The 27,999-nt window shown below is 41.3% G+C and overlaps 1 protein-coding gene across 4 annotated transcripts; it reads left to right on the top strand.

Annotated features, from left to right (window-relative positions):
• On the top strand, window positions 1-27,985 carry LOC107033876 (nuclear body protein SP140-like protein). Of its 4 annotated transcripts, XM_072961832.1 has the most exons (7): window positions 1-834; window positions 6,296-6,409; window positions 20,237-20,390; window positions 21,297-21,465; window positions 23,759-23,827; window positions 25,242-25,321; window positions 27,854-27,983. In XM_072961832.1, the coding sequence occupies exons 3-6, from the start codon at window positions 20,238-20,240 to the stop codon at window positions 25,307-25,309; spliced, it is 459 nt and encodes a 152-aa protein (XP_072817933.1). In that variant the 5' UTR covers window positions 1-834; window positions 6,296-6,409; window position 20,237; the 3' UTR covers window positions 25,310-25,321; window positions 27,854-27,983. The 4 variants fall into 4 exon arrangements, 3 of the variants coding, with proteins under 3 accessions (XP_072817933.1, XP_072817932.1, XP_072817931.1); XM_072961831.1 differs by lacking the exon at window positions 6,296-6,409 and having other exon boundaries at window positions 7-834; XM_072961830.1 differs by lacking the exons at window positions 1-834; window positions 6,296-6,409 and adding an exon at window positions 15,073-17,785.
• Window positions 27,986-27,999: the final 14 nt, after the last annotated feature.

Genomic DNA, 27,999 nt, shown 5'->3' with positions numbered 1-27,999 from the left:
TGTTCAAGCCACTGTTGAGACTCCGCTTGCAGAGTAGAAAATCTGTAGGGCAAGTCGGTGGAAGTCCACAGGCTGTGTGCTGAGGTGGAGGCTGGCCAGATGAGCATCCAGGCGCCTTCTCACTGCTCTGCAGCTTCAGATGCCCTGGTTCACTGCACAAGTCCTCTGAGGGGAGCTCACCTCAGAGCATTCCCAGCCGGGGGTTGGGGGGGAATCCAGAGGACAGGGATGCTTTGTCTTTGGGGGCTTCTAAGCCCAATGAAGGTCTCGGGGACGTAGGAAGATGGACAGCTCAGAAAGGGGATGGAAAAGAGTCAAAAACACAGGGCATCCTCATAATTTGAACTAAGACTTCTCTGTCCAGGTCATACATCTGCTTACAGGCGTATGAACTGCCCAACAGGAAAATCATTTCATGCACTAATCCCTCATACTATTTCACTCACTTTTATTTAGAAGGAAATAATGTCACTTCTAACCTTGATTTTGAGCTATTTGGTTAGAGGGTTAAGAAATGAGTTCTACTTTTCTAAGATAGACTACAGGATGAATCAGGAGACGGAAAAGTTCAAGACATTTCTGAAGGGGATTGTGCAATAGCAACATTCAGCCACCAGAGGGCAGTGTCGACTTCCTAGGGGTTCTGGAGAGAGGAAAGAGGTGCCGAGAGAAAGGAGGGTAAATGCAAATTTAAAGTAAAATTTCACCTGCTAAAATTAGAATTAAAAAACAAGCCCGGTCGTAGGGTCTTTCCTTTCATTCTGCTGTGCGCTCCTGACGAAAGCGGACGCCGGCCGAAGACTGCAGCAGGTTCCTGGAAGACCCCGACATCAGGTCGCTGACGGGGGAGGTCTTGCGGGGCGGGGTTGCCGGGTGGGTTAGGGAGAGGACGGGTGCCCAGGGCTGCAGAGGGCGGAGGGAAGCCCTTGAAGGGGCTCAGGGCAGCGGCTGTTTACCAGCCGGGTGGAAAGCGTGTTTGATAAGGTGCATTGCTTTGGTGGGAAGTCTTGGCTGACGTCTGCCCTGCAAGGGGGAGGGCGCTCTGGGAGAGCGCGCGGCTGGCTCCGCGCCGGCTGAGGTTGTGCCGGCAGCTGCCTTCCGGTAAGCGCGCTCGGGCGGCGCGCACGCAGGAGAGCGAAGCCGGGGCTGGCGGGGAGGCCCCCGCCCGGCTCCCAGCCGGTGTTTGCTGGGAGCAAACCGCCGGTGCCGGACCCCTTATTCCCCAAGCGCCGCTTCAGTGGCTCCTCCTGGGACTCTTGCAGGGACCGCATCAGATCAGGATTCCTTCCTTTGGGGACGAACGAGGTGCCAGGGACAGGAATCCCTCCTCTGCCTGAGTTTCTTCACTTTTGTTTCCTGTTAAACCATGAAGTTCAACTGGCCACACCTAGTCACCCCAAGGTGTGGCGGCATTTAGGAAGGAGAGGAGCAGACCCCCCAAGGCTTGCTTCAAGCCGACGGCCAATGCTTTCCGCCACTGCTTGTCTGCAGATAGTGGAAGCCAGCGGATTTAGAAACTCAGATGCGGCTCTGAGATGGTTCTGATATTTGTCATGACATTAGTGACCTGTAAGTTCTCACTCTTTCCTAGGCTGAGAATTTGCCCTCTCCCTCCCCCACGCCCCCATTTACTTTTCTGTCCCAGAATACGCTCAGCTCTAGTGTCCTGGCTTTCCAGAAAGCACCAAGTGACAACTCAGTTGGAATAATTAACATCCAGATTCCAATAATATGATTTTTATTTTTAAAATTGTGGTAAAATGTATATAGCAATGTTTATCATTTAAACCATTTGTTAGTGGATAATTTAGTGATATTAAATACATTCACAATGTTGTGTAACCATCATCGCTATCTATTTCCAAACCTTTTTTGTCACCCTCAACATAAATTATGTGCCCATTAAACAATAACTCCTCCCGCCCAGCTCCTGTAACCTACATCCGCTTCTTGTTTCTATGAATTTGTTTATTTTCGGTTCTTCATATAATTAGAACCATATGTTTGTCCTGTGTCTGGCTTATTTCACTTAGCATGTTTTCAAGGTCCATCTATATAGTGGCATATATTAAAATTCTTATTCTTTTTTATAGCTGGGTAAGATTCTATTGTATGTGCACACCACATTTTGTTTATCCACTCATCTGTTGATGGACACTTGGGTTATTTCCACTTTTTGGCTATTGTGACTAATGCTGCTGTAAACATTGGTGTACAAATACCCGTTTAATTCCCTGTTTTCTTTTGGGTATACACCTAGGAGTGGGATTGCTAGGTTGTATGGTAGTAAGATATTTATGTTTAACTTTTTGAAGAGCTGCCCAGCTGTCTTCCACAGTGGCTGTACCAGCAATGCACGAGGGTTCCAATTTCCCTACATCATCACTAATACTTGTTATTTTCTGTGTATGTGTGTTTTAAAATTATTTTTATCATAGCCATCTTAGTAAATATGAAGTGATATCTCATTGTGATTTTGATTTGCGTTTCCATAATGACTTATGATGTTGGGCATCTTGTCATGTGCTTTTTGGCCATTTGTATATCCTCTTTGGAGAAACGTCTACTCAAGTCCTTTGCTCATTTTTAAAAAAATGAATTATAGTTGATTTACAATATTGTGTTGGTTTCAGGTATAACAGCAAAGTGATTCAGTTTTATATATATATGTATTCAAATTATTTTCTATTATAGGTTATTGAATATAGTTCCCTGTTAAACAGCAAATCCTTGTCTACTGTATATTGAATATAGTTCTTCAATATATTGAATATTGTTCCCTGTGTTATACAGTAAATCATTGTTGCTTATCTATTTTAGGTATAGTAGTTTGTATCTGTTCATCGCATACTCCTAATTTATCCCTCTCTGCCCATCCCTTTCCCTTGACCGTAAGTTTGTTTTCTATGTCTGTGAGTCTGTTTCTGTTTTGTATATAGATTCATCTGCATTAGTTTTTAGATTCCACAGATGTGTCATATCATATTATATTTGTCTTTCTCTGTCTGACTTACTTCACTTAGTATAATGATCTCTAAGTCCATCCTTGTTGCTGCAAATGGAAATATTTCGTTTTTTTCTATGGCTGAGTAATATTCCATTGTGTATATATATGTCACATCTTCTAAAGCCAATTGTCTATTGATACTTTGCCCATTTTTGAATTGAGTTGTTGGCATTTTTTTTTTTTGCTATTGTGGAGCTTCAGGAATTCTTTACATATTCTGAGTATGAATCCCTTATCAGATATGTGGTTTGCAAATATTGTCTTCCATTCTATAGGTTGTCTTTTCACTTTCTTGATACTGTCATTTGAGGCACAGAAGTTCTCAGTTTTGATGAAGTCCAATTTATCTATTTTTTATTCTGCTGCCTATGCGTTTGGTGTCATAGCCACAAAATCATTGCCAAATCCAGTTTTCATGAAGATTTCATGCATCATGAAGATTTTCCCCAATGTTTTCTTCTAAGAATTTTATAGTTTTGTCTCCTATTGTTAGGCCTTTGATCTATTTTGAGTTAATTCTTATGTATGGAAAAAGTCATGGGTCAAATTTCATTCGTTTGTGTGTGGATATCCAGTTTTCCCAGAATCATTTGTTGAAAAGACTGTGCTTCCTCATTGAATAGTCTTGGCACACTTGTTGAGAATCGATTGATCACATATATAAGGATTCACTTCTGGTTTCTCTGTTCTATTTTATTGATCCGTATGTCTGCCCTTATGCCAGTACTATACTGTTTTAATTACTGTAGCTTTGTACTATGTTTCAAAGTTGGGAAATGTGAGTCTTCCAAATTCATTCTTCCTTTTTAAGATTGTTTTGGCTATTCAGGGTCCCTTGAAATTCTATGTAAATTTGAGGATCAGTTTTTCCATTTCTGTGAAAAAGGCTGTTGGAATTTTAATAGGAGTTGTGATCAATTTGTAGACTGCTTTGGGTAGTACTGACATCTTAGCAATGTTAAGTCTTCCAATCCATGAACATGGGCTGTCTTTACATTTATTTAGGCCTTCTTTAATTTCTTTCAGCACTTTTTGTAATTTTCAGGATACAAATCCTTCACTTCCTTGGTTAGATTTATTCTAAAGTACTCACTTATTTTAGATGGTTTGGGGATGGAATTGCTTTCTTAATTTTTTTTTAATTGTTGAAAAATAGCTCTGTGCTGGGGATCAGCCTAAGAAGAAAGCTTATGGTCTTTTCAGGTGTTTTCTGAGCCTATGTCTGTCCCTGGGTGTGTGCAGTGGCTTTCTAAATCCCCTTATGTATGTTGCTGCTTTTGAATGTCCTAATCTTAAATGTCTGGCTTCCAAAAGGGGAGAAAAGGAAACAACAAACAAATGAACACACAAAAAGCAGGTGCAACTCCTTCATATCCCCAGGAAACCACTTCAGCCAGTGGGAGTTGCAACCATGACTGTCTTTCTCTATGCCTGCACCTTAGCAGTGAAAAGCAGTGATCTGCAATCAGAACACAGAACCCTAATATTTAGAGGGCCAATTCCTTATTGTCCACCCTGGCTCCAGCAAGCACGCCAGAAATGTGGGCACAGCTGCTGCCACTGGGCTGGGAGGGATGAGGGGTAGGTAGCCACTATAGCACTAAGGGTAAAATTGGCTAAAATTAGCCACACTTTACCAGTCAAGCTTTCTCCTGCGAGCTGCAAACATTCAGATTGACTCCAGATTTCCAAAACAATGACTTCAGACAGTTTCTGCTAGTACAGTCATTGTCAAAGTGGAGAGACAGATTCCTGGCACCTCCCACTTTGTCATCGTCCCTGATGTCCCCTCCCATTGTTAAGCCCCATAGTAAAATTAATGGACTGAAATGAAATCTCCCCTTCTTTGTAGGTTAAACTCCCAAAGAAATTATAACCCCCAAATCCCCCTGGTTAATGTCCTTATTCTACTCAGACATTGCTGCGGAGGATGGGGTGAGGTCCAGATTCTCACTGCTCTGGCTGCTGCAGCCTGTGCCTCTTGGGAGATGTGGCTCTTTTAGCACACCAACCAAGTTCCAGCAAACCCTTGCTCTCTTATGTTTTCCTAAGTCCAAGAGGCAAGAAGATTGCCAAAACTAATAAGAATATCACAAGTCGGGTTACAACCCACAAAATTAAAAAAAAGCAAGCAAATCTGAAGCCAACCTAACAATATATAATCTGTGACAATCCCCTGATCCCAGGACACCAATGGCCATAGACTCTTGCAAAGGCTTCTTCACTGGAGTGTGGGGAACAGACAGATCAAACCGCAGAAGGAAGAAAAATCATTGGTCAATATCCAGAATCCACTGTAGAACTTAATGTTATTTATTTTGATTTTGGTGGGGAGGTATTTAGGTTTATTTATTTATTTAATGGAGGTACTAGGGATTGAACACAGGACCTCATGCATGCTAAGCAGGTACTCTACCACTGAGCTGTACCCTCCACCCTGTGGAACTTAATTTAAATTCGGGATAGTTTCCATCTGAAGGTCAATTGTAGCCTTATGTTTTCCAAATTCAGGGGGAAATCTACCTATTTGAATGGCTTCCTCTTTCAGAGAGTGGCATCTACCCTCTTGCAAATTTTGTAAATTTTTAGTGACACCATCTCGTGTTCCCAAGGCTTCTTGTGGCTTCCTTCTCCCCTGTAGTGTCCACCTTGAATATTTAAAACCTCTTGGTTTCCGTTTGCCCTTTGAGCCCTATACTCTGGGACATCAGTGGTGCGTCCGTGTGGGACCTGTCTAGGGAGGCAGCTTCATGTATAACTGGCACCTCTCCCAGCAAAGACTATAACTATGTATCTCCTTCGGTTTTTGTGGGGATTTGAGGGGGGCCCACAATAACACCTTTTATGCATTTAATTTCAGACTCACTTAAGGGAGAGATGAGAAGTCAGTAGCTGGAGATCGTAACATCAGCTTTATTACTAATCAAAACTGGACTGGGGGACATGGCTTAGCTGCGTGACAATGATGGGTTTCTTTGTCCTGGGCACCACGATTAAGGAACTGCTCCGGCCAGGCAAGGCTGCAACGCCTATACCTGGGGCATCCAACTAGAGGCCTTCTCTCTGCTGCCAGGCTGGCTCCAGAGAGATAGGCAGAAAGAGACCCGCCTCATAGCCTGGGCTCCTTCTCCAAAATGTCTAAGAGCCTATCTGTCATAGACAGGAGGGGGGAGGGAGGGACCAGGGGTGTCATGCTGACTAGTGTCCTCCCTCCTGGAAGGAGATTATCTGGAGCCGGGAATGAATGGCCCCACCCGAGGTAACCTGGCTTCTGCTCTTTCCTTCCAGTTCTCACCCACAGGAGGAAACCCAGTCTTTTCATTTTTCAACCACAGTGACCACCGCTGCTGCTGCTGCCTCTTGGCTTTGAATTCTGCAGGCCCAGGAATTCTACTTCTCTGGGTAATAAACCCCTGGTCTCAGCTCAAACTAACCCCTCAATACAAAATCCTGAACTGAAGCTGTACTTGGCGAAACTGGGTGAAACTTACCTCAGCAGTCCAGGAAGGACCAACTTGCCTGCTGGCCCATGCTTTCCCCCAGCTTCAAATTCTCCTCTTCTGAGTGTTTCAGACCTCGAATAATCTGAGCTGTTTCTGTGAGAACAGAAATGTTACATGTCAATACTTTCCCTGTAGCCATGGAAAGGTCTCTTGTATCACATGTCTTTCAAGCTGTTCCAGCAGGATCTTTCAAAGTTCAGCCTGCTTCTTGGGTTAGTTCTGCCCTTGCCTTCTCTATGTGGGTCTCATGCTGTTTCTGGGATCAGAGCATCTTTCCCCGCCGACTTGTCAAGTCTTGACCACTACACAAAAACCTAGTTCTTAAACTGATCTTTAAGATTTTTTTCCAATGCCTTTTTTCTTCACATACTGAATTCTGAGGATTTTTAAAGCTCGTATACTTTCTGCTGTAAGTTAACAAATACCTTGACTCAAATTGGCCTAAAAAAGAGAAGCTATATATAAATATATATATATTTACATATATGTTCAATATATAAAAAATTTTATTGAAGACTAGCTGATTTACAATATTATATTAATTTCAGGTGTACACCATAGTGATTCAATATTATAATAGATTATACTTCATTTGAAGTTATGATAGAGTACTGATGGATTTTCTGTGCTGTACAATATACCCCTGTAGCTTATTTGCTTTATCCCCAGTAGTTTGTACCTCTGAATTCCGTATCCTTACCCTGTCCCTCCGCCTTGTCCTCTCTTGACTGGTAACCACTAGTTTGTTCTCTGTATCTGTGAGTCTGTTTCTGTTTTGTTATATTCATTCATTCGTTTTATTTTTTAATGATTCCACATATAACCGTTCTCATTTTTAAAAATTTGGTTTTCTCTTTGCTGTCCTGATTGGATGAGTTCCCTTGTTCTGTCTTCTAGGTCACATATGCACTCTTCTTTGTCACTTAGTTTGCTATTCATACCTTCTTGTGTGTTTTTCATTTCAGTTATTGTATTCCTCAGTTCTGACTGATTCTTTTTTACATTTTCTAGTTCCTCATTGAAATTCATACCGTATTCCTCTATTCTTTTCCTTAATTTACTTAGCACTTTTATTGCTAATGCTTTCAACTCTTTATCTGGTAAATTATTTATTTCTGTTTCATTAGTTGTTTTTTCAGGGGTTTTGTCTTGTCCTTTCATTTGGAACAAATTCCCCTGTCTTCTCATTGTGCTTAACTTTCTTGGTCTCTTATGATTTAGGTGAAATATTTACCTATCCCAGTCTTGACTGGGTGTCCTGCTGTGGGAATGGCCCTGTACAGTCTGCTTGTGCCCAGGGGCTTTGGTGGGAGAGCTGGATCTGACATGAGCATAAGCCACATCTTTTCCCAGGGTGTCCTGGCAGCTGTCACCTTGGTAGGAGGTGGGGCTGGAGATGGTGGGGCTAGAGCCAGGGTCAGTTGTGAACCAGGGCTTCTCCCCTTCTCAGCGGCCAACACCATCCTACTAGGGGCAGGGGTAGGTTCTACGTTGCTGGAGCAGAAGTTCTGAGGGTTTGTGTCTGTGCCGGCATCATTCCCTCTAAGTTTGTGTTCTCCTCCCTCCCAGCGCTGGCACCCTCGCCCCAGACGGAGCAGTGCTGGAGAGAGAGAGGCTGGGCTGGGCACTTGGCATAGGTCAGGGGGGTTTTGGCAGTCCCCGCAGCAGTCAGAGTTCCAGACTACTTTTGATCTGGTGCCTTTGTAGGCGCCAGCAGTGACTCCCTCACCTCGTTCAGTGCAGTGCCAGGTCCAAGCAGGCTTCGTCCCCTACAACTGTGTACTGCCCTTGGCTGTGGCAGCCCTTGTCCCAGTGCGGAGCTGCGCCACAGAGCAGCCAGGGCCAGACAAGTGCTTGGGCCAGACTAGGGCATGTGCCGGGGCAGTCGTGGTAAAGCAGCCAGAGTCCCAGGCAGTGTCAGTCTGCTTCCTCCACCTTGTTCGGGAGTATACAAACACGTGCACTCTTCAAGAGCAAGGTCCAGGTTTCTTATAGCCCCAGTGTCAGTCCCACTGGCTGTCAAACCAGCTAACTTGTATTCTTGGTGCCGGACCCCAGGAGTGGGACACTCAGTTTATGGATCGAACTGCTCACTCCCCACAGAGCTGAGCCTGTGTAACCTCCTCCTCTTCTGTGCCCCTTCCAGGGGTGCTGGTATCGACCTGATCACTTCTCTTCCCTTCCTACCCGTTTCTGCGTGGCTCTTTTATACAGCCTTTGCTGTGTAAGAAAGAGTCTTTCTCCCAGTCTTCAGTTTGTTTTCCGTGAGGATTGATCCACATGTGTTTTTGATGTGTTCATGGGGGAGGTGAGCTCCATGTCTTCTTACTCTGCCATCTTGATCTCTCCCCCAAATGAGAAGGTATATTCTCTTTAATAACAAAAAGTCTAGCAGAACACAGGACTCAGGGTTGGCAGATTTAATGGCCCAATGATGTCATTAGGCACTTGGGTACTTTCCATTTTTTCTGCTCTCATGCCTCTTCATTAACCTAAGGTTGATGATTCATCTTGATCTAAGTCTGTTGGTAACCTCATCATAAGACCAGCAGCAACTGGGTGACGTGCTGCCTTATTAGACCCACAGCTGGCTTGGATGGGTCATCTAGGGCAGAGGAGTTTGGAGGAGCCAATCAGAATGTCCTCTTTCTTTGAGCTGAGTACTCTCAATGTGGATCTTTTAATCTCCTAAGCATTTAGGTTTGTGTTAATTCTCCTGATATTTCTTCTACCTTGACCAAGAATCTGTTTTATCCCCTATAGCTTAAGGATCCTCATTCTTGTTTTCTGAGGAGGAGGAAATTAGGTTTCTTCATTGATTTCCACTTGGAGGAGGTACAGGGGATTGAACCGGGGACCTCTTGCATGTTGAGCATGTGCTCTACCACTTGAGCTATACCCTTCCCCTAGGATCCTCATTCTTTTTAATCTTTCTGCTAATAAATGCACTGCATTACTGGGGTTGAAACAACAATCAGTTCCTTGCAACTCACCATCATAGTCAGCCCTCTTTCACTGGAGGCATGTGGTTCCATCAAACGAGGAGAAGTGGCGGTTGAGGCAAGCTTCACTTTCACTGTTTGAACCCAGAGATGGTTCCAAAGACAAAGACAAATAGAAGCTGAGACAGTCAACATTGATTGTCTAGCGATTACAAACTTAAATAGCCCGAAGATGAAAAGAGTGCAATGTTTCTCAACGTGGGGTCTATGGACTGCCGCATCAGAGCCATGGTCCCACCTAGATCTCTGATACCCTGTTGTTTTACTTCATGTCCCCGCTCTCATTTTCTTTCTGCTTCAGTTTATATTTAACTTTTACTTATGTATTTAAAGTATTTTACAAAGTCACTTTAAGCCCTTTGTTGAATGCTGGTGGAGTATGAATGAAAAAATCATTGTCTAGGAACATAAATGTAGCTGGATGTTAGCGGTGTTCACCTTGTTCTTTAAGATCTAGATGATCTTGGATCCCGTCCTCTTGGCGCATCCCATGAGGAGCATTCTTGATTTCCTGAATACTTTGCCTAGAAATCTACTTAACCAGATCACTGAGTTTGTTAGGGCTATTTCCTATGTCTCACGTTACTGCAGATGAGAGTTTTATGACATTTTCCATCACTGCATAGCCAGGGTCTCTTTCCCTCCAGCTTCCTCTAATATTTTTTCCTGTAAGCTCCACTGACAGTTCCTTGGGGACCTTCAGGTTTTCATTCACTGCTTGTTCCCAAGTCAATGCCACATGTTTTATATTCTTGTTACAACAGCAGCTCCCTTGAAAATCTGTTCTAGTTACACTGTTGTGAAACAAATTACCCCAAAATGTAGTGACTTAAAACAAACAAAAAAATCACTTACTTTGTGCATTCACCTGCAATTTCAGTAAGCGCTCAGTGGGGATGGCTAGCTTCTGCTCATTGTGGCATCACTGGTGTAACCGAACTGAGGCTAGAGGATCTGCTTCCAATATGGCTCCAAATCTACCTACAATACAGTGCATGCACTGCATGCCTGGCTGGCTGGTGCTGGCCAGAATCTCATGGCCTGGGCCTGGAAACCAGCACAATGTCAGTACTGCCATCTTCCACTTAGTCAGGCAGTTCACAGACCCCAGGTTCAGGAAAACGGAACAGACTTCCCTCTCTATGGGAGGAGTGTCAAAAATTCTGGGGGTGTATTTGCAAGTGCCACACTACCTTTAAAAGGTTGGTTATTTTTTACTAACTTGGCTCCTGCCTCTGGCCTCAGTGGCCTAGAGATCTCTCTGTTCCTCTTTGCTTACTTTCAGAAACTCTAAGAACATTTTCCCCAGTTTATAAGGCAGCGCATTATAATTTATAAATCTGCATTTATAATACAGAGCTCTCTCCAGTCTTTTGCGTGTCAGTACTGCATTTCCCTGAACTGCTGAGTAGTTTCCGTTGTATGAACGTACCACAATTTTTTTAATCAGTTCACCCACTGATGAATATTTGGGTTGTTTCCTGTTTGTGGCATCATGAATAAAGCTGCTATGAACATTCCTGTACAAGCCTTTTTGTGAGCATAAGTTTTTATTTATCTTGATTAAATACCTAGAGTTTCATTAAATTCAGCAAATGTTTGTGATTTTCAGTGTAGTGTTCTTTCTTGTTAGGTTTATTCTTTAAATTTGTTTTCCTCACCTTATTGCATGGGCTACGATCTCCAGTAAATGTAAATAGAAATGGTGACCATGGACATCTTTGTCTTGTTCTCAGATTGAATGGGAAAGTACTTATTATTTCTCCTGTAAGTAAGATGCTAAGAATAGTGTTTTTTTTACTTTTTTTTTTTTTTAGTCTCTCACTATTCTTTTTTTTTTTTACATTTTTTTCTCTGTGATTTATCATAACATTTTGTGTATATTTCCCTGTGCTATACAGTGTAATCTTGTTTATCTATTCTACAATTTTGAAATCCCATTCTATCCCTTCCCACCCTCTACCCCCCCCCCCCCCCCCGGTAACCACAAGTCTGTATTCTCTGTCCATGAGTCTATTTCTGTCCTGTATTTATGCTTTGTTTTTGTTTGTTTTTGTTTTTTAGATTCCATATATGAGCGATCTCATATGGTATTTTTCTTTCTCTTTCTGGCTTACTTCACTTAGAATGACATTCTCCAGGAGCATCCATGTTGCTGCAAATGGCATTATGTTGTCGGTTTTTATGGCTGAGTAGTATTCCATTGTATAAATATACCACCTCTTCTTTATCCAGTCCCCTGTTGATGGACATTTAGGTTGTTTCCATGTTTTGGCTATTGTAAATAGTGCTGCTATGAACATTGGGGTGCAGGTGTCATCCTGAAGTAGATTTCCTTCTGGATATAAGCCCAGGAGTGGGATTCCTGGGTCATATGGTAAGTCTATTCCTAGTCTTTTGAGGAATCTCCATACTGTTTTCCATAGTGGCTGCACCAAACTGCATTCCCACCAGCAGTGTAGGAGGGTTCCCCTTTCTCCACAGCCTCTCCAGCATTTGTCATTTTTGGATTTTTGAATGACGGCCATTCTGACTGGTGTGAGGTGATACCTCATTGTAGTTTTGATTTGCATTTCTCTGATAATTAGTGATATTGAGCATTTTTTCATGTACTTTTTGACCATTTGTATGTCTTCCTTGGAGAATTGCTTGTTTAGGTCTTCTGCCCATTTTTGGATTGGGTTGTTTATTTTTTCCTTATTGAGTCGTGTGAGCTGCTTATATATTCTGGAGATCAAGCCTTTGTTGGTTTCACTTGCAAAAATTTTCTCCCATTCCGTAGGTTTTCTTCTTGTTTTATTTCTGGTTTCCTTTGCTGTGCAGAAGCTTGTAAGTTTAATTAGGTCCCATTTGTTTATTCTTGCTTTTATTTCTTCTAGGAGAAAATTTTTGAAATGTATGTCAGATAATGTTTTGCCTATGTTTTCCTCTTGGAGGTTTATTGTATCTTGTCTTATGTTTAAGTCTTTAATCCATTTTGAGTTGATTTTTGTATATGGTGTAAGGGAGTGTTCTAGCTTCATTGTTTTACATGCTGCTGTCCAGTTTTCCCAACACCATTTGCTGAAGAGACTGTCTTTATTCCATTGTATATTCTTGCCTCCTTTGTCGAAGATGAGTTGACCAAAAGTTTGTGGGTTCATTTCTGGGCTCTCTATTCTGTTCCATTGGTCTATATGTCTGTTTTGGTACCAATACCATGCTGTCTTGATGACTGTAGCTCTTAGTATTGTCTGAAGTCTGGGAGAGTTATTCCTCCAGCCTCTTTCTTTCTCTTCAGTAATGCTTTAGCAATTCTAGGTCTTTGATGGTTCCATATCAATTTTATTATGATTTGTTCTAGTTCTGTGAAATATGTCCTGGGTAATTGGATAGGGATTGCATTAAATCTGTAGATTGCCTTGGGCAGTGTGACCATTTTAACAATATTGATTCTTCCAATCCAAGAGCATGGAATATCTTTCCATTTTTTAAAGTCTTCTTTAATTTCCTTCATCAATGGTTTATAGTTTTCTGTGTATAATTCTTTCGCCTCCTTTGTTAGGTTTATTCCCAGATATTTTATTACTTTGGGTGCTATTTTAAAGGGGATTGTTTCTTTACTTTCTTTTTATGTTGATTTATCGTTAGTGTAAAGAAAGGCAACTGATTTTTGAACATTAATTTTGTAACCTGCTACCTTGCTGAATTCTTCGATCAGCTCTAGTAGCTTTTTTGTGGACCTTTTAGGGTTTTCTATATATAGTAACATGTCGTCAGCATATAATGACACTTTTACCTCTTCTTTTCCAATTTGGATCCCTTTTATTTCTTTCTCTTGCCTGATTGCTGTGGCTAGGACTTCCAGGACTATATTGAATAGGAGTGGTGATAGTGGGCATCCTTGTCTTGTCCCAGATTTTAGTGGGAAGCTTTTGAGTTTTTCACCGTTGAGAACTATGCTGGCTATAGGTTTGTCATATATAGCTTTTATTATGTTGAGAATGTTCCCTCTATACCCACTTTGGCGAGAGTTTTTATCATAAATGGGTGTTGAATTTTATCAAATGCTTTTTCTGCATCGATTGAGATGATCATGTGGTTTTTGTCCTTCCTCTTGTTGATGTGATGCATTACATTGATTGATTTGCGTATGTTGAACCAGCCTTGTGTCCCTGGGATGAACCCCACTTGGTCATGATGTATAATCTTTTTTATGTGTTGTTGGATTCTATTTGCTAAAATTTTGGTGAGGATTTTGGCGTCTATGTTCATCAGTGATATTGGCCTATAATTCTCTTTTTTTGTAGTGTCTTTGCCTGGTTTTGGTATCAGGGTGATGGTGGCTTCATAGAATGAGTTTGGGAGTATTCCCTCCTTTTCAATCGTCTGGAAGAGTTTGAGAAGGACTGGTATGAGTTCTTCTTTGTATGTTTGGTAGAATTCCCCGGTGAAGCCATCCGGTCCTGGACTTTTATTTGTAGGGAGGTTTTTAATTTTATTTCTATTTCCTTTCTAGTGATCGGATTGTTCAAGTGTTCAGTTTCTTCTTGATTCAGTTTTGGTGGACAGTATGTTTCCAGAAACTTGTCCATCTCCTCTAGGTTATCCAGTTTGGTTCCATATAGTTTTTCATAATATTCTCGTATGATATTCTGTATTTCTATTTTGTTTGTTGTAATTTCTCCATTTTCCTTTCTTATTTTGCTAATTTGTGCTCTCTCTTTTTTCTTCTTTGTGAGTTTGGCCAGAGGTTTGTCGATTTTATTTACTTTTTCAAAAAACCAGCTTTTGGTTTGGTTGATTTTTTCTATGGTCTTGTTAATCTCTATTGTATTTAATTCCTCTCTGATCTTTATTATTTCCTTCCTTCTGCTGCTTTTTGGGGCTTTTTGTTCTTCTTTTTCTAATTGATTCAGGTGGTGGGTTAACTTGTTTATTTGAGATTGTTCTTCTTTTTTGAGGAAGGCCTGTATCTCTATCAACTTCCCTCTTGGCACTGCCTTTGCTGTGTCCCATAGGTTTTGAGTGGTTGTGCTTTCATTATCATTTGTCTCAAGGTATTTTTTAATTTCAGCTTTGATTTCCTCATTGATCCATTGTTTTTTCAATAACATATTGTTTAATCTCCATGCTTTTCTTTTTTTCTCCTTTGTTTCTCTGTTGTTGATTTCCAGTTTCATGGCATTGTGGTCAGTAAAGATGCTTGAGATAATTTCTATCTTCTTAAATTTGTTGAGGTTTCTTTTGTGTCCAAGTACATGATCGATCCTAGAAAATGTTCCATGTGCACTTGAAAAGAATGTATATTCTATTTTTTGGGGATGTAAAGCTCTGAAAATATCCACCAAATCTAGTTTTTCTATTGTAGTATTTAATTTCTCTGTTGCCTTGTTTATTTTCTGTCTGGAAGATCTGTCTAGTGATGTTAATGCAGTGTTAAAATCTCCAACTATGATTGTATTCCCATCAATGTCCCCCTTTATCTCTGTTAGTAATTCTTGTATATACTTAGGTGCTCCTATATTGGGTGCATATATATTAATGAGTGTAATATCTTCATCTTGTATCACTCCTTTAATCATTATAAAATGTCCTTCTTTATCTTTCTTTATGGCCTTTGTTTTAAAGTCTATTTTGTCTGAAATCAGTACTGCAACACCTGCTTTTTTGGCTTTTCCATTTGCATGGAATATCCTTTTCCATCTTTTCACTCTCAATCTATATGTGTCCTTCTCCCTAAAGTGGGTCTCTTGTATGCAGCATATTGAAGGTTCTTGCTTTATTATCCACTCTGCCACTCTATGTCTTTTGACTGGAGCATTTAGTCCATTAACATTTACAGTAATTAATGATAGATGTGTGTTTATTGCCATTTTGAACTTATCTTTGCAGTTGAATTCGTATATCCTCTTTGTTCCTTTCTTCTTCCTTTTGTGGTTTGGTAATTTTCCTTTGTATTATCATGGATTTTATTTAATTTTTGTGACTCCCTTGTAAATTTTTGACTTGTGGTTACCCTTTTTTGTAAATCTATTAACCTATACCCGTTTTTAATAAACTGATAATAACATGATCTCAAACCCATCCTACTGTTAAAAAAATTTTAAAAAAGAAAGAAAAAAAAATTCTATATTTCCCTGCCTCCCTCTCCCACTCTCAGTGATTTGTATGTCTTCTTTTATAATTTCGTGTTTTCTTTATTTGTAATTCATGAGTTATCACCTTTCCAGTTGTACGTTTCTCATTTCTGTAGCATCCTGCTGCTTTTCTATTTAGAATAGCCCTTTCAATATTTCTTTTAGCATGGGTTTAGTGTTGCTAAACTCCTGCAGCTTTTTTTTTTTGTCTGTGAAACTCTTTATTTCTCCTTCTATCCTAAAGGATAGCCTTGCTGGATAAAGTATCCTAGGCTGCATCTTTTTTTCATTCAGGGCTTTGAATATATCTTGCCACTCCCTTCTGGCCTGTAGTGTTTGTGTAGAGAAATCAGCTGAGAGCCTTATGGGGGTTCCTTTGTAGTTCACTCTTTGCTTTTCTCTTGCTGCCTTTAGAATCATTTCTTTATCCTTGACTCTGGCCATCTTGATTATGATATGTCTTGGTGTGGGTCTATTTGGGTTCTTCCTGTTTGGGACCCTCTGAGCTTCCTGTACTTGTATATCTGATTCCTTCTTTAAGTTTGGGAAGTTTTCAGTCATGATTTCTTCAAAAACCTTTTCAATTCCCTTTGATCCTTCTTCCCCTTCTGGGACCCCTATTATGCGAAGATTGGGACGCTTTATATTATCCCATAGGTCCCTTATGCTATTATCATTATTTTTTATTTGCTTATCTTGTAGTTCTTCTGAATGGGTGCTTTCTGTTGCCCTGTCTTCTAGATCACTAATTCGTTCCTCTGCATTAACTAGTCGGCTTTGCACAGCTGTTAGATCATTCCTCATCTCTGTCAATGAGTTTTCCCATTTTGCTTGGCTCTTCTTTATAGCTTCAATTTCATTTTTGACATATTTTATTTCTCTAAGCATTATCTCTTTTAATTCCTTCAGCAATTTGATCACTCCTTTTTTGAAATCTTGATCTAGTAGGCTATCGATGTCTATTTCATTGAGCTTTCTTTCAGGGGATTCCTCTTGTTCTTTTAATTGGGAAAGGTTTCTCTGCTTCTTCATCTTGCTCATACCTCTCTGGCACTGTGGTTTATGGAGTATCAGTTGTCTATTTTGGATCTTAAGGATTTTATCTATCTAATGCCTATTTAGGAATAGAACTTAGGAAAAAAAAGAAAAAAATAAGAGAGAGAGAGAAAGATTTTTAAAAGAAGGGAGAAAGAGGGTTTGAAAACAATGTATAATGAATAATAGAAGAGCGGGTTGAAGCAGAGTATTAATCGGGTGGAGACGTCCTTTTAAAACCTTTAAAAAAAAAGGGGGGGTGGGGAGATGAATATATGTGTTTGAAGCCTGTGTCTAATCAATAACAGGACATCAAAACCCAAGAGAAATAGAAATGAATTAAGAAGTAAAAATTAAGAGAGTAATTGAAAATAGAACAGGTAAAAACAGATTAAAAAAAACAAAACAAAAACAAAAAAAACAAACAAAAAAAAAAGGGGGTTGTCGGTGTTCTCCTGGAGTGTGTGTGCTTTTAATGTGATGTCCTTCTGTCTTCGTCCTGTTTTGGAAGCTCAGCTTGTTTTCAGAGGCCCTCCGTTGGCGCCCTCTTCTGTGCTGCTCCCAGCACCTGTCGGCAAGCAGATCGCGCCTCCTCCTAACACGGGGTCAGATGCAGCTCTCCTCTGCTGCGGGCGGGCGGGTCACTGCCCCTCCGGATGCCGCAGTCAGATGTTGCAGACTGGCCAGGCAGGAGGGCGGGTCGTGCCCCTTCCCAGCACCTCGGTCAGGGGTTGTGTTCCTGCCCGACAGGCGGGGGGCCGCTCTCCCCCTGCCTGCGCCGCGGTAGCTCCGCTGCTCTGTGCGGCTGCGCGCTCCGCCCTGGTCGCGCTCCGTGGGTGGGCTCGGGGAAGACCGAGGGGCATCCTTGTCCCTGCTCTCAGCCAAGACTCAGCTGCTTGTTTGTGGAGCAAGTTCTCTGGGGTTCCAGGATGGAAGGATCCTATCTGCCCCAGGCTGTAGGCCCGTCTCAGTCTGGCCCTTGAGGCTGCTAAGCCCTTCGGTGCGGACGCAGGTTTCGCCTCTGCCCCCGCCTGGGTGCTAAGCGCCGGAGAATATGGCGGCTCTGCCTGGGCCCCGCCCCTCTTCCCCTGAAAAGTTTCCGCGGTTTTCAGAGATGGGGTATGCACCCTTCCCTCGAGAGCACATCAACCTTGCTGTTTTATGGAGGGCCCAGGTTGTTCTGTCCTGTACACCCACAGCCCCGGCGCCCAGCCCCTTGCAGTCCCCGGGAGCTGCCTCCGTGCAGCCGCCCCCGTCCTCCGCCTGGCTTGTGCAGCCTGGCCCTGCCCGCCGCTGCCGGCCCGCGTCTCAGGCTGGGTGTCGGAGGGACGCTCTGTGCCCGTTTAACTTAGTTCTGTCAGACAAGGGCTGCTCTGTACAGATCCGAGCCTTGGAGGCTCCCCCTCCGTCCCGCTGGCCTCTCAATTGGAGAGGGGAGACCCAGCGAGCAAGCGCCAGTCCTCCTTTGCCGCTTCCTCCCTGCGGGACCCGTCCCGCGCTGCTTTGCCTTTTGTTCTTTCTTTTTTCCTTTTCTCCTACCAGATTTTTTGGCGTCTTTATCTTTTGAAGAGGGCGATGATCTGTTGGAGTTCCGCAGGTGCTCTGGTTGGCTGAGTGGGTCTGTAGATGTGGGTCTTGGTGTATTTGTGGGAGAGGGTGACTTACAAGTGTCCTTCTACTCCGCCATCTTGCCTGGAAGTCAAGAATAGTTTTTTTTTAATTAATGAAGTTACTTTATACTCTTAGTTTTCTGAGAGTTAGAAAAATGAAGATATTGAATTTTATCAAGTGCATTTTCTGGATCTGTTGAGATTATTATATGGTTTCTCCTTTATTTTGTCATTCTTAGAATAAATTCTACTTGTCATTATGTTTTATTCTCTCTTTTTTAACATTTTTTATTGATTTATAATCATTTTACAATGTTGTGTCAAATTCCAGTGTTCAGCACAATTTTTCAGTCATTCATGGACATATACACACTCATTGTCTCATTTTTTTCTGTGAGTTATCATAACATTTTGTGTATATTTCCCTGTGCTATACAGTATAATCTTGTTTATCTATTCTACAATTTTGAAATCCCAGTCTATCCCTTCCCACCCTCCACCCTCCTGGTAACCACAAGTCTGTATTCTCTGTCTGTGAGTCTATTTCTGTCCTGTATATACGCTTTGTTTTTGTTTGTTTGTTTGTTTTTGTTTTTTAGATTCCACATATGAGCGATCTCATATGGTATTTTTCTTTCTCTTTCTGGCTTACTTCACTTAGAATGACATTCTCCAGGAGCATCCATGTTGCTGCAAATGGCATTATGTTGTCGGTTTTTATGGCTGAGTAGTATTCCATTGTATAAATATACCACCTCTTCTTTATCCAGTCCCCTGTTGATGGACATTTAGGTTGTTTCCATGTTTTGGCTATTGTAAATAGTGCTGCTATGAACATTGGGGTGCAGGTGTCATCCTGAAGTAGATTTCCTTCTGGATATAAGCCCAGGAGTGGGATTCCTGGGTCATATGGTAAGTCTATTCCTAGTCTTTTGAGGAATCTCCATACTGTTTTCCATAGTGGCTGCACCAAACTGCATTCCCACCAGCAGTGTAGGAGGGTTCCCCTTTCTCCACAGCCTCTCCAGCATTTGTCATTTTTGGATTTTTGAATGACGGCCATTCTGACTGGTGTGAGGTGATACCTCATTGTAGTTTTGATTTGCATTTCTCTGATAATTAGTGATATTGAGCATTTTTTCATGTACTTTTTGACCATTTGTATGTCTTCCTTGGAGAATTGCTTGTTTAGGTCTTCTGCCCATTTTTGGATTGGGTTGTTTATTTTTTCCTTATTGAGTCGTGTGAGCTGCTTATATATTCTGGGGATCAAGCCTTTGTTGGTTTCACTTGCAAAAATTTTCTCCCATTCCGTAGGTCTTCTTCTTGTTTTACTTCTGGTTTCCTTTGCTGTGCAGAAGCTTGTAAGTTTCATTAGGTCCCATTTGTTTATTCTTGCTTTCATTTCTTGTAGGAGAAAATTTTTGAAATGTATGTCAGATAATGTTTTGCCTATGTTTTCTTCTAGGAGTTTTATTGTATCTTGTCTTATGTTTAAGTCTTTAATCCATTTTGAGTTGATTTTTGTATATGGTGTAAGGGAGTGTTCTAGCTTCATTGTTTTACATGCTGCTGTCCTGTTTTATTCTCTTTATCTGTTGCTGGATTTGATTTGATAATGTTCTGTAGTTTTTCCATCTATGTCCATAGAGACATTGACTTGCATGTTTCATCTTTGTAATGTCTGTCAGGTTTTTGTATTGGGATTCTGCCTTCCTCCTAGAGCAAGCTAGGTTTCTTATTTCTTTATTCACTGAAAGAGTTTGTGTAAGATTGTTAACATTCTTCCTTAAGTGTATATTTTGAAGAATTCACAAATGATGTCATCTGGGCCTAGGTTTTCATTTGTTTGCTTTTTTCTTTTTTCCTTTTTTGTATTTTTTTGGTGGGGTGGGTAGGGAGTGAGAAGAGCATCTTGAAATCTTGGTATTTATTTTCTCATTGTATTTTTTTTCCTTAGGATGCTTCCAGTTCAGAAGAAGGAGATTTTCCATGAGATCCTTTTGAATCACTTTAAGGAAAATAAGGTGGAGATAACAAGTGCAATAACAAAGCCATTTCCCTTCCTTGAGAGCCTCAGAGATAGCTCCTTCATCACTGAAAAAATCTATAGTGTGAGTAAAGTTTATTATATTTCCCCATGGTAACCCATCCCCATGCTGATTTGTATTTGACATCCTAAATTCAAAATTTAATGTATCACTAACTGGCTGAGAGTCCTTTTATGCTTTTCTTGGGGAGACCCTTTTAAATTAGTTAATCACCCTGTAAGCTCAAGGGTGACAGAGAAAGCACATATCACTTCTATTCCAATCAAAGCCCTTCTCTTCTGTGACACATGTTGGAGTGGGGATGGGTGGTAATGGTGATATGGCTGGATTGCAACATATGCTTTGCAAGATGTATAGCAATTTATACAACATAACAAAATTAAACTAAATTAAAATAATAAAATTGGGGCAGTATTTCATTATAATACCCATTTATGGTAAATGAAATCCCCAGGGAATTTGTGCTAGTATAAATCAAATTTCTGCCTTTTTTTTGTCTCCTCCAGAGTGTTTAAACTTTGTTAGGTGGTTCTGGAGTCTTGGAATTCCAGTAAATTAGATCAGTGGACCCTCCTGGGGAAACAGAGAAGGAAACCATCTCTGCACTGCGTGATTGTGCAGGTCCCTGTGTGCTCCTCGTGGCAGGGGCAGGACCATCTCCCTACATCCTGGAGCCCTTTCAGGGCTTCTCACACCTGGAGGGTAGGCAGTGGTTGCTGGGAAATCCACAGAATTGCTATAAGCTTCATTCTTGAAACAGCCTAGGCAGGATGAAAATTCAAAAAGTCAAGAGGAAGGGTTATTTTAAGCAGCTGATCAAGTATTTAAGAAGTTCTAAAATATTGCATGAAAAATACTAGTCTATCTACATTGAGCAAGTAGAATTAGTGCTCTGTGCAGTTCCTTTCTAGATGTCTCTTTAACTCTGAAACTATTATTTTATATTTTTTCCATTGCACCTTTTAAAAGGATTCTCAAGAAGCCTGTAGAAACTTGGTTCCTGTAGGGAAAGTGATATATCATATTCTCTGTCACCTTGAGAAGACGTTTGATAAATCACTTCTACGAGCCCTGTTCAGCAGGGTCCATCTGAAGGAGTATCCTGACTTAATTCCAATTCATAGAAGCTTTGAAAATGGTAATCAATTCTCTCTTTTCCCTTCTGGGGTCTAGGTCATTCATTTCATTCATTCATTCACTAAGTCACTCATTTAGCAGCTATTCATGAGATGCTCCCCCATCCTAGGCCCCGTGCTAAGCAGTGTGATGTAAGTAACTGTGAGCGGTGACATTCTTCAGAGGCAACCAGGCTGTCTTTAATTTCCACAGAAAACTTTATCAAAGGCAAAAAATTTAACTCTCCAAATAAAGAATGAAGAAGTCACAATAGCCCATCAGCCCAGAAGGAGGGCCAGCATGTGGAAAGGTGTGGGCGTGAGGAAGGGATTCAAGCAAAGCTGAGCTGATTCTGCATATGATGGTTAGAGGCAGACTGTGCAGTTTCTGACATCCTAAACTGAGGAACTGGAGTATAATTTTTATAGTAACAGGGAAGTAACACCAGTTTCTTAAGCAAGGGGAAAAAAAATCAAAAGAAGCTAATATAAAGTATGGAGTTTTTTTTTTCAGTCATTTTATATTGGTTACTTAAGAAAAAATTGAAGTATAGTTGATTTACAATGTGTTAGTTCCTGGTGTACAGCATTTTGATTCAGTTGTACACACACATATGTTTATTTTCATATTCTTTATCATTAAAGGTTATTATAAGATACTGAAAATAGTTCTCTGTGCTGAACAGTAAGACCTTGTTGTTTTTCTGTTTTATGTATAGTAGTTAGTATCTGCAGATCCCAAACAAGTATGGAGTGTATTGATTTGTGAAAATAGTAAATTGATTAAAATTAGAAGAATCTAATTTCTATATTGATACGTGAGTTAGAGACAGGAATAGAGTAAATCAAAAATCAAACATCTGGGCACACATTTTAAGTCACCAATTTTTAAAATATTTATTGATATATAATTCACATACATTGTCAATATATTTGTACCAGGATGTCCCCAGGTCATAGGAGCAGAGGGAATAGCAGTTACCTTTACTGTCCACATCCCAGGGGCTCTGGTCCTCTTCACCGATTGCAGGAACCCCCCCTCCCTGGGCCCAGGGTCCACAGCACAAGTGTTAGTTTCCGGGGCTCCTGGTTCTGGTGCTCCTGTGACTCCCACCTACATTTGCTGTCACCCACCTGCCCCTGGGAGAGGTCTCTGCCACCACCCCCGGGACCCCGCTGTCCATGGGAGCTGTGGGTGGGTGACTAAAGCCAAGAGGCTGGGGACTGTGGTCCATGGCATGGCATCACTCCACTTGCTCAGTCCCCACCTTCATCCCATTCACAGAAGCCCCCAACCACTTGCTGGAACACCTGCACACAGGCTTCCTTCTCTGAGCTTTGGGCCCTTTGTTCTCTTCATCTCTTCCACCTGATTTTTCTGGGATTTGAAGCTGTGCCTTGGGGAAGACAAAGCCCCTGCGGTCCAACAGTCCTGTCCATTCTTGCTCCTGGCAGGCATTGTCCTAGGAGATGCTTCTGCCATCAGTCCTGGGACAGCCTGGGCTCCGTTGCCTCCCATGGTGTCTCTTCTCTCAACTTTTGGCAGGGACTCAGCCCTTAGGCTTCCTGGTTTATTTTCTTCCTCTTACATTTGCTAGGTCATCTATAAGCAGGCGCCCTGGGCTGGTCTTCTGACCTTTCCTTGTTGGCAGCCTCCAGGTTTCCTGGTATGGGGGTCATGGGGACGTCCTGTAGTGCTGTAATCCCACTCCCTGCCTGCAGCTTCAGAATGTTCTTCCTGTGCTGATGGGGTCTGGGTCACCCGTGGGAGGTGTCTAGCTCCTTCCCTGCCTTCTGGTTGTCTCTTTTGAAAGTGCTCATCCTCCCTGACCCAGTTCAGCCCAACTTTCCTCTCATCTAGTCCCGTCTTTAAAGTTCTTGGGCTTTCTCTTACACTCATGGATCTCTTTAGGATCCTAGCCCTTCTGCAGAGAAAATCCCTGTTTCTTCCCTAAGGTTTGTACACTTCACAGAGACATTCCATTATAGAATTTATACTGAGATAAGCTTTCACTCCTCTCTGATCATCTTGTTGAGTAATGAATTACTGTTTATGACCTTTCCTCTGCTCCACCATCCTTAAAAATCAGGAGGCTCATCACCTCTTTTTCAGTGGGTTTTTTTTTTCTTTGCTGTCCCAGGGAAAGGCACAAGCAATACCAAGTCAGGAGCCACTGAGATTTGGAGTGATCCAGGGGCCAGAAGTCCCCCACTGCAGGACATGGGTTTGTGGGTGGTCCAGATGTGTAATTATGAAGTGATGTCCCTGAGCACTTACTTGCTTACAGACTCTAATGAATTTTTCCCTCTGTTCAGTGATCCAAGACACATATTTTTCACAGGAAAGTGATAGAGAGACATTGAAATTGCCCAGCTCTGAACAAGGTAATTATGATGGGATACAAACTTATTTTTTTGGTTACTAAGAGAAAAAGGAGACAAAGGAACTGAGCTCTAGAAGGGAAACCATGATTCTGGAAGAAGAAAATCTGAAGATCAAGGGCCAGGTAGTTAAGTGTCACTTTGTATCAATTCCAAAATGACCCAATTCCATGTAGAACCCAACATGTTAGCAAGAGATGGCAATGAGAGACTTTCTGCCCAATAACCTAGAAAGTGGAATAAGAATGTAAATGTGAATTATAAGTTTCCATAGGAGACCTTCAGCATAAATGTGTGAAGGGCTAAGGACTATGGGCCCAAGGTCAACATCAAGAGAGACCATTGATGATGGCAAAAGAAGGGACTGATTTAAATGTGAGGGATGTTGTTGAAGAGTGGATTATTCAAGGAGAAAGGAAATCACAGAGAAGAGAGGAAGTGGAGGAGACATGGAGAAGAGGATGTGGGTATTTGAGAAGGAGAGGAAGAAGGAGGGCAAATGAGGGACAGGGAGAAAGAGACAAAGGACATAATAAAAAACAACCACATTATCTACAGCTCCCTTGAATGAACGTTTATTCTGGCAGCTGTGGATTTAGGCTCATGGCTGCCATTGGAGGGTATTATCACTTATATGCCCATTTTGCAGATAAGAAAACAGCTCTAGAGAGATCATGTAATTAGTTGGCCTGGGGTCAAATGGATCCAGGCATTCTGAACGCACTGCCTGCATTCTTTCTTTTAAATGGAAGTAAAATTCACATAGCATAAAGATAACTATTTTAAGTGTACAATTTAGTCACATTTAGCACATTCACAGTGTTATGCAACTATCACCTCTATCTGGTTCCAAAACATCTTGATCTCCTGAAAAGGAAACCTTATATCTATTAAGCTGTCACTTCCCATTCCCTTCTTTCCACTGTCAGGAGACACTGATATGACTATTTTTAGTGCATCTTCTAGTTTCTGTGGGTTGAGTGGAGAAAATCTCAGACAAAGAGAATGTGATTGGAGCCTGACATATAGGTGGGGACATGTAGAGGAAGAGATCTGGGAAGGGAAATAGAGATACAAGGACTGAGTTGGAGAGCATCGCTGGAGGGAAGAAAGAGACAGAAACATGAAGCGACTGGAGAAGCCAGTGGAGACCCAGATGCAGGTATGTCTTCCTAGGATAGAAGCACCAATACCTAGAGATTGGATCCTGGTAAAAAATTGAGAAGCAGAGCGGAAGAGAATGAGGTCTAACAAGATGGAAAGAGGCAGAGCAGAGCTTGATTGGTTTTCCTTGGGGTTCTGGGAGCAGGTGTGTTTCTTCACAAGGAAGTTTTCATCCTCAGAGCTCACTATGACCACACCTTAGTCTATTTCCTGGCCCTTGACTCTGGTCTCTCCTTTCTTTTTTTCTTTTCAGTGCCCACTGAACCCAAAGCTCTTGGAATGAAAAAGAGAGATCAGGAGAGTTTCACAGCCTTTCGCTAAATGGTAGACAAGGTAATTATGATTAAATCCCATATTTTAAACTACCGGTTACCTGATTAGGTTACTAGGTGGAGGGAGGAAAGTCTGTACATGGGAACCCAGCCTCTGACTGCTTTTTACGGCTTGAGGGAGGCAAGGAGGGTGAGGCCTTGGGTATAGATTTTAAAGAGACATTCACTGCGTGAACCTGAGAGTAAGTGTCTCTTCAATTTGATGACTTAGGCCTCTTGCTTGCCTCATCCTAGCCCTGCCTTGGAGGCAAGGATGAACTCAATGGAGGAAGATGCCCTGAGTGGAGAACATAAGAACAAGTTTAGAAAAAACCCCAATAATGAGTTGTAAGAGCGGGCCCAGCTTTACCTAAATAGATGAGATCCAGACTTCTCCAGGGTGGTGGAGGCTTGGCAGGGAGATAATTTTTATCCTACTTGCCAAAAATTGACACAGGAATAGGCAAATAATGTGTGTGACTGTCAGATTGGCAAGTGAGAGAGATCAGTGTAGACGACCTTTAGAAGGGAGGAGGTAGGGGCAGGAGGCTCTAGAGATACGGTCAAAGCCACAAGAAGAGATCTTTAGTAATGGAGGGGTGCAACCTTTGAGATAAGGGTGACAGCAATTGGAAGAGAAGAGGCAGACAGAGGGTAGAAATACCAAGCAAGAAAAAGTGGAGGTGAGACACAGAAACCATGAAGACAAAGATTATGGTTTTATTGCCTTGTAGACATCACCCAGTTTGGCCTCTAATTTAGGGAACTTGTTTCAGTCAGCATGCCTTTTCTGGCTAACTTTGTAAGCCTATGTTCCTTGAATTCTGAGTTGGTGGTTCACATGCACTGCAATTAATAAGGAAATTTATTCATTTATTCTGAGAATATCAGTGACAACAATTTGAAAACAAATGTTGGAAAAGAGAACCAGGGAGCTTCTAGCTCACCACCAAAAACTGGGTCAAGCAAGGCAAACAAGTCTTGGGTTTTAGGATTCCAGGAGTCTGAATTCAGAACTACTTTTTCCTTTTTCATTCTGAGTACCAAACACATGAAAATGAATTGGTGATACTAAAATTCCGTTCTCTGCATTTCCTTTACTACATGAACAGAGAGACATAAAATCATTATAAATTCATATTTAACAGTATGAGCACTATTGACTGAAAAGAAGTGCTCCTATTTTGATGTGGTAGAAATATGCTCATAAAATGAGATCTCTTTAGTTACCTGTTGTCATGCCTAATTACTTCAGTCTTGAATTCATACAGTAATTTTCACCCATTCTTATCCACTTCCTTATCTTTTATGGAGCACAGAAGGCTAAGTAGTCCTTTCTTGGGTAAATAATATTGTTATCATTTGGTCAAAAACCTGAGAAAGCTCAGAAATCCTGCTGTCTCATAACGTTCAAATAGAAAGGATTCAAATCAACTAGTGGCAAAATCAGCTTTTAGGTTTTGATGGATGTCCTCCAGAGAGTTGTCCTTTTTCAATCAGTTTAAGTTTACCAGGGGTGAACAAGCTTGTGGTCCAGCAGTGAGATTTATTGGCTGGTTACAAGACAGTGGGACACACACAAGAAGACTGACCTATGGGACACTTTGCCAAACCAAGATATAGATACAGTTGTTGTAGGTTTTGGGAGAGTTTAATGAAACTTAAAACTTACTTAAACTCTTTGGGAGTTTAAATAAAATTTACAGGAAGCAGTGGTCTGATAGGTTCAAAGTAAGCCAGAACTCTGTGTAAAGAGGTCAGGATCAGGTCTGGATTGTGAAATGGACTCAGGGTTCTGTTACGAGGAAACTACAAAATTAAGGAAATGTTCACTATTGTATTCAGAAATCCCAATTTGCAGCTGGATTGGAAATCAATAACCTATCTCTTTATCAAAATAACTCAAACCCTCTAACTTTTATTCTTGATGATATCAGTTCAAACAGCAAGTTTTTTGACAGTGTGAGAATTTTGACAACAAAGTTCCTCAGTGAGTAAGAAAGCGGAAGTCATTCAAAGAAGGATTATTGTGATAATTTAACAGCTGTAGCAAGTTCTTAGGAGAAGTACTGTTTCCTATTATTTTTTGCAATTGGTTTTCACTGTATCTGTTATTCCACTCTCATGAATGGCAGGGTAGAGTTTTGCTTTCTTAGACTAAGCTAATTTCTACTTTCTCAATAACATTAAGTATGTGGTGATTTATCAAAGGAGTCTGCCAAAAAAAAAAGTCTTATTTTAACTTTACAGCAATCATGAGATGTCTTATTTTATATGTGAGGAAGCCAAAGCCCATAAATGTTTAAGGTTCTCCCCACTTCTTGGCTCATCATGCCAAGGAAGAGCTAGAATTATCATCCTTGATTTCTAGAACTCAGTCCCATAGCTGTCTGTTTTCTTTAGAAAGAGGGGAGGGAGAGAGAGAGAGAGAGAGAGAGAGAGAGAGAGAAGTGATAACCAACACATTTTAATCCTGACTGTGAATTGTGTGAAATGTCAAGATTTACCATTTTTCAGTGTACAGATTATTGTTTTTTGTCTCCTTGCTTTATAGATCCCGTGGATATTGGAAACTCTTCTACTTGGGACAGACATACTAGGAATAAAGATATGTGCAAATCTAGAATTCTTGGTATACAAATGAATCTTTAAAAAAATCTATGCAACATTAAATCCAATTGTTTACTACATCATTCAAAA

This window comes from Vicugna pacos, chromosome 5 (genome assembly GCF_048564905.1).
Source record: "Vicugna pacos chromosome 5, VicPac4, whole genome shotgun sequence".
Classification (NCBI taxonomy): domain Eukaryota; kingdom Metazoa; phylum Chordata; class Mammalia; order Artiodactyla; family Camelidae; genus Vicugna; species Vicugna pacos.
The sequence above is the reverse complement of the archived record's forward strand: the minus strand, read 5'-3'. Positions and strand labels throughout refer to the sequence as shown.

Excerpts from the sequence above, each read along its gene's own strand:
- LOC107033876 (XM_072961830.1), top strand. The coding sequence starts at position 17,721 with ATGGCGGCTCTGCCTGGGCCCCGCCCCTCTTCCCCTGAAAAGTTTCCG. Across the intron at positions 17,786-20,236 it reads CCGCGGTTTTCAGAGATGGG|GATGCTTCCAGTTCAGAAGA; the intron begins GTATGCACCCTT and ends TTTTTTCCTTAG. Across the intron at positions 20,391-21,296 it reads TCACTGAAAAAATCTATAGT|GATTCTCAAGAAGCCTGTAG; the intron begins GTGAGTAAAGTT and ends ACCTTTTAAAAG.